At 43.1% G+C, this 6,885-nt stretch overlaps 1 protein-coding gene across 2 annotated transcripts in view; it reads right to left on the bottom strand.

Annotated features, from left to right (window-relative positions):
* Positions 1 to 1,240: 1,240 nt before the first annotated feature.
* The window catches only part of LOC142487819 (cyclin-Y-like), a 60,038-nt gene continuing 54,393 nt past the window's right edge, over positions 1,241 to 6,885 (bottom strand). For both annotated transcript variants that reach the window (XR_012799320.1, XM_075587769.1), the window contains one exon: positions 1,241 to 4,498. Coding sequence is in view for 1 of the 2 variants with exons in the window: in XM_075587769.1 (XP_075443884.1) it covers positions 4,494 to 4,498 (5 nt within the window). In the remaining variant the exon portion in view is untranslated. The remainder of the gene's footprint in view (positions 4,499 to 6,885) is intronic.

The raw sequence follows: 6,885 nt of genomic DNA, 5'->3' as shown, positions 1-6,885 counted from the left end.
GCTCGGGGAGATATGATGATGATGATGATGGTGATGGTGATGGTGATGGTGATGGTGATTTTACCCGTGCGGGCCCAATTTTTTTTTTCCTTGAAGCAGTTCGCCCTTCTCACTTTACGAGATGTGCAGGCCTGAACTAAAGCATTCGCTGTAAGATCATCGCAGTGGCTGCTATAATAAAGATCACCCTCATTTATACTTCTGGCTCCTCAGCAGTCTGTGTGGAGGGGTATTGTGAGTAAGGACTGTCATAGCTGAGGCCCCCTATGTCTGCAGGCGCAGAGAAGAGAAATAGAGAAATCCCTAATAGTCCAGCCTGTCTTTCCCCACACCATCGCAGGTAACCTCAGCTCTCCTGTGCCAAACAGGTAACCAGCACTATACCCTAGCAATAGAGATAACAAAATCTCCCAGAGGGGGGGAAATATGTGCTACATAAAGATTATTAAAACCAGATAGCTGCAGCTTAAACCTGTAAATTGATACAGATATCTAACACACCGTGAGATCTACTTGAGTCATCATATTTACTCACCCATTTGACACCTTTTCTGCCATGTTTTAACTACAGTACTTATTGGCTTTCCTACCAGAGAGGCCTGCAATACTCTGCAGTGGAGAGGGGGCAAGGAATATGAATAACAGTCCAGAGACTATGGATATAATTACAGTGACAGTGCCCCAGGTATGATCTATACCAGCGGTGGCGCAAACTGTGGGGCGCGACCCCCATGGGGGACGCGAGACTGCCAACGGGGGGCGCGGGGTTTACAGAGGCCCCCCGCGCGCTTCCCGAAGGCACTTAAATGAAGTGCCGGGGGAGTCTGCAGGGCCTCTGTAAACCTCACTTACCGTGGCTCGGCGGCTTCCTCCCTGCGTCGCCATGGCAACGCGGCGTCAAAATGACGCTGCGAGGTCATGTGACGTCACGTTGCTATGGCAACGTGACGTCATTACGCCGGAGCGCGGGTAAGTTGGGGTTGGGGGGGGCGCGGGAGTGAGGGGACAGCCGGCAGGAGGGGCGCAGGGAAAAAAGTTTGCGCCCCCCTGATCTATACAATAATGTGTATGATGCAGCAATAAGGATATCGTTCTTCAAATATGCCATTCATATGGATATCCCAATTAAAATAACGATGTAAAGATGACCTCTAATGAGCAGTTTATATTCAGGTTTCTGGTTTCCTCCCTGAAAATGACCATACTTACTGCAGTATGAAGTAAGATGTGGTTACACGCCTACAATTTTACTAGATGGTATCCAGAGCAGAACCGCCTTCATTTCTGCTCTGGGGACCGCCAGCTTCCCTAGATACTTACCTCCTTGGGACCTCGACAACTTCCTATTACCTTGCATGCCACTAGCGTTTTAAGAACAGGAAAGTACCTGCAGCACTTACAGTGGTATGCAACACAGTTCAGCTACGGGGGTGGGGGGCATTTCACTTTGTAATGTTTAAAGAAGCAATTCATGTGCTTCTAACCGTCTATAACAGGGGAAGCCAACTCCAGTCCTCAAGGGCCACCAACAGGTCAGGTTTTAAGGCTATCCCTGCTCCAGCACAGGTGGCTCAGCCTTTGTTGTACCGGTTGAATGGCAGAGCTGAGCCAGAGGTCTTGAATTGCCTGCCTTAACTTGATCACTTTGTGCGGGCGACACACCCTTAAGAGGCTGGCTGAACTAGACAAGAATTCTAGGGCATAACCACGCTCTATGATGAGGAATACTGGGGAGAGATGAGGTGAGGTGAATGACCACCTCAATAGCGTGTGCTGCAGAGTAAGGATATTTCCACAATTAAAGGATTTCTCCACAATGCCAGTATTTGTTCGGAATATTTACAAAACGGAGTGAATAAAAGTCCAATGACTTGACCCCTAGTGTGGGGGACAGGTTAGCAACATTGACAAAAGAGGGATGACCGGGGGAGGTCTCTCGACCGCCACCGGACCCCTAAAATGTATACAGCCGCACATAAAACCAATCCTCCTGGGGACACTCCGTGAATATTGAAGATAAATTCACTTACTGCATCTGATGATCCGGATATGCGTGCTCCATGCTCACAATGGGTTCTCCAGATAGATGTGAATTGACCACTTTTCGTGATCTTTGCACTTTACAGGACATGAATAGTCTTTTGGAAGAACAGGACATTGATGAGAATATTGATCATATCTCTTCTTTTCTACCAGGCTCTCGAGACTCAGGATTAAAGAGTAAATCCATCTTCTATCCCTCACATATTAAAGGTCCACACATAACTACATTTGAAAAATTAGTTGAAAGTGACTTACATTCACTGGCCCTTGGTTACAGCTTCTCCCCTAATCAAGCATAAATTTAACTAAAGAAGAACGAACAAGTCTTTTGACTTTAAAGAACAACAAAAATTTGGTAATAAAAAATGCTGATAAGTGGGGGGTTGTGGTCATTCAGAGCAGTGTTGATTATAAGAATGAAGCCATGAGACAACTCAAGGATAGAGATTCTTATCTTCAACTCAAGGGTGATCCCAAAGATAGTTTTCTGAAACAAATTAAGAACATTTTAGACTTTAGCATCATTTTACAGGTGTTGAATGAAAAGGAGAGAAGCTTCATGTATGTGCCTAATCCAGTTATCCCCATTTTTCACCATCTCCCAAAGATCCATAAGACTCTAGTCGGCCCTCCTGGCCGGCCTATCATTTAGAGTATTGGATCTTTGGGAGATGGTCTTTCAAGATATATTGATATTTTTTTGCAGCCGTTGGTCCACGAACTTCCTTCATAAATTAGGGATTCCACTGATTTACTTAATGCTCTTTCTCACATCAAGTGGTCTTCCAATTACCTTTGGGTTACATTAGATGTCACCTCTTTATATACTATAATTGATCACTCACAGGGAATCACAGCTACTCAACACTTTAACCAATCACAATTATCACCAGCACAAATCACATTTATTATAGAATCTATTTTATTCTTATTAACACACAATTATTTTCTTTTTGATTCACTTTATTACTTACAGACACGGGGTACAGCAATGGGTACATCTTTTGCACCATCTTACGCCAATTTATTTATGGGTTTTTGGGAGTTTATGCACATATTCAACCACACCAATCCTTTTTGTAATAAGATTATATTTTATCGTAGATTTATTGATGATTTGATTATGATTTGGGAGGGTGACACAGGGTCACTGTTGGAGTTTGTGGACCACTTTAACAATAATAATTTCAATTTGCGATTTACTTTTTCTTACCATATTCAACAGATTGACTACTTGGATTTACTACTGTATATTGACCAGAATAGTCAGATACAGTCTGATATGTTTAGGAAACCAAATTCTAGGAAAGCCCTTTTGAAGGCAGACAGTGGTCACCCGAGACCCTTACTTAAGGGCATTCCTAAAGCGCAGTTTCTGCGACTAAAGCGTATATGTTCAGATAATGACAAGTTTATTGATCAATCAAAGATACTGGCTTTAAGATTCCGCCAGCGAGGATATAGGGAGAAGGACATACAGGGTGTTTGAAAATGCTTGTCACACTTCACGTGTTGATCTGTTGAAAAAGAAAATTAGACCAAAAGATGAGAGCCAGAATGTCCCACTGTGTTTTGTTACACAACATAGCCGACAGGCTAATGCTATTCGTTCTATAGTCGAAAAACATTGGGACATCTTGAAACTAGATAATAAGTTGAAACCATTGGTCATGGATCAACCAAGATTTGTTTTTAAAAAAGCCAAAACACTCTCAAATTAGGTGTCTCCAAGTTTATTTTCAACACCATCAATGACGACCAAAGGATTTTTACCACCCTTAGGTCTATTAGGATGAGGCTGGTAACGTGACATCACAGGTAGCACAACATTTGGATTTTGCAGCTGATTTTTTTCGGATTAGTAGCCCGAGAGTCCGGCTGCGGCTGCTCAGATTTCTGGTCCCCTGAAGCAGATAATCATTTTGTTTAAGAGCAGAGAGGCCAATATAGCTGCTGGCAAGAGCAGACTAACAAGGCAGTGGCAGCTAGCAGAGTAACGCTGTCAACAATGGATGCAGGCAGGCTGCTCGATTTAGAGAGAGAAGCTGCTTGGAAAGCTGTTGAGTTCCAGAGGCACATATTGCGTGTTCAATTTTTCTGCTAAATAAATTCCATGCAAAAAAACATATACTGCGACTATGTGCAGTGGCCAAAGCTGCCTTTTAAATATCTGGGTTTCCTGCCTGCTAGTCATGTGGGATGCCTGTGGAGCACAAAGTGTTGTCAGCGGCCCTCTGCGCCCCCGGAGTCCCTCTGGGATGCCTGTCCACGTAGTGTAGGCTGCGGGAGGGGAATTTGGTGTTCCCAGACCACTGACGGAGCAGCCCTGTGCCTGGCTCCTAACCCTTCAGCACAGCCAAAGGGTGCTACGAATGGGACCCTGGCACTGAAGGTGGTCCTTCCCTCGTGGACAACGTAATAGCAGTCAGTTAGGGAGAAAGCAGCTAAACCTAATCTACAACATAAAAAGAAAAGAAAAAAGGAGGATCAGTGGGAAGCAGATATATCCTTCCCCAAGCTTTGGTAAAACAAGATTAAGTGACCAGCAAACAACCCACAACCTCGATTATACCGGTGTCAGAACTCTTGTCCTACCCCAGTTAGAAGGAGGAGTTATATCCCAGCTGCTATGGCTGCCAGAGGACGCTAAAGAAATAAACATTTTTCTTCATCACAGGCCTCCTGAACTCATGCTTAAAGCCACTTACAGTACAGTATGTTTATCTGGCTAAATGATGGCAACATACTTTAAAAAGAGCAAAACAAAAATGTATATATACAGTTCAACCCCGTTATAACGCGATCCGTTACAACGCGAATCCGCTTATAACGCGATGCAAGCGCGGCCCCCAGTTTTCGTATTTATGAATACTTTACAACACGATTATTGGTATCTTAAATACTTTATTGTACAATGCAGACAATTGTACATTATTTATAATGCGATCCGCTTATATCGCGATGTGATTCTTTGGACCCCAAGCCCAGCGTTATAAGGGGGTTGCGCTGTAGTTTTGAGGATAGACAAACAGTTTTATGACCGATATACATTAGATAAAGATGATCAACCCCCCGATTGCATATTTCTTACCATGAAAATTGTGTTAGTATATTCTTGGGCAAATTACAGTTAGTGATTCAGAGGCACTGTGAATGCACGACAAGTGAAAGGCACAATATTACCGCACTATTGTGACATTGGGGAATTTAGGACATTCTTGTCTTTCAAAAAGAGGCACAAAAATGGGAAACCCCCACAAAAAATCAGCAAGAGGCAGTAACTTAACCCAGAAATTAAATTGTGTGCCAAACATTGAGGACTTCTTGTCGACTTCCAAGACATTTGGCTGTTTTCATCACAAGTTTTACAAAGTTTCTCAATTTTCGCAATACTTTGAATAATGTTGGAAAAGGATAATCTGGTGGAAGCTTTTACCCCTCAGCAAATCTGAGCAAATTTCTGCACATTCAAACAAACCACCACAACGTCCCATATTTCACTCCTCTTCCATAACTTTGCAGCAAATATAGAAGCTGAAATAAAAGTGAGAAATCGCTCTTCCATGCAACATCCGCTCAAGTTTAGATTTTATTTATTCATTAAAATTAGAAATTTGGCCATAACGCTTTCCACCGAGCCTGAAACGAAGTTATCTCGTATATATTTTTGTGACAGGCAACTGGGACAGAAAGTAATATTTTTTTACTGAGACACTGGTCATAAAAACAGTGTTCATCACTCTATAAAGAGCACCTAAAGTGGCGTTACCTTTAACTATGTGGGAAGCAGGGGGTCTGCTGAGCGGAACCACGTGGATTTTAGCTCCAGTGACCCCTCAGCTTCCCAAGATGCCTACATGGGAAGGTGATGCCGATGGCAGCCCGGGCTGGGCACAGAAAATGTTTTATAATAGGTCCTGCATCCCAATATGAAGCAGCGACACCATCCCTTGCGGTTTCCTGTTGGACCACGTGATCCTGCACCTTCAACCCTTTGAGTGCTACAGGACATGGCTACTACGTCAGGGTGTCTGGCAACCTGGTAGTAGCAACGTAAAAAAAAATCGTTCAAGTTTTGTAAGGGCAGATCGCATCCTGCGCAGACGCGATCTGAATGAATGGGGAGCAGAATAGGGGATGACTCCTCCCCTAGTGTCCTATCATCAGTGATGGAAGCGGTCACTTTGTTGGAGTACAAGAGGAGCCGTGGTACTCTGGCCCAGCAGCCTCTCCGGCACTCAAAGTGTTAAACATGCACAAGAGATCCCGGCATCAGCTTCCGACCTAAGTATCTCGGAAGCAAGAAATCCCCGGGGGTCGACATTAACTCATTTCAGCTCCGGAGACCCCCTGCTTCCCACCTACTGTAGAAGGGAAAATATTTAAAAAATAAAAAATAAAAAAAGGCAATGGTGCTTTAAACCGATTGTCCCAAAATTAAAATAAAATAAAAAATAAACACTGAGGCAAATTGCAACCAGGAGAAAATTTGTATGCAAATAGGTCTCGTTGAAGGATGGAGAGGGAAGTAATAAAATAAATAGAAATGAAGATATTTCATTGCTGTAGAAGTAATTTTGATGATTCAAGGTACAACCAGACCTTGTACAAAAAGAGAAGGAGCAGGGTTGCCTTGAATTTCTCTGGGATAATCATATTTACATTATTTCTGAAAGTTGTAATGATTTATTTAGTCGATGTACAGTCCGCAGATCTCTGGCGGACAATCAGACGACAAAGCTAGGAGTGAAAGCTGGGTTCTGATGATCACAGCACACTTGAACGTACAAATCAGCAATACATTATCCTAAAAGAATAACACACTTCTACCTTTATTTTATT

Source organism: Ascaphus truei, chromosome 2 (genome assembly GCF_040206685.1).
Source record: "Ascaphus truei isolate aAscTru1 chromosome 2, aAscTru1.hap1, whole genome shotgun sequence".
Lineage (NCBI taxonomy): Eukaryota > Metazoa > Chordata > Amphibia > Anura > Ascaphidae > Ascaphus > Ascaphus truei.
The sequence above is the reverse complement of the archived record's forward strand: the minus strand, read 5'-3'. Positions and strand labels throughout refer to the sequence as shown.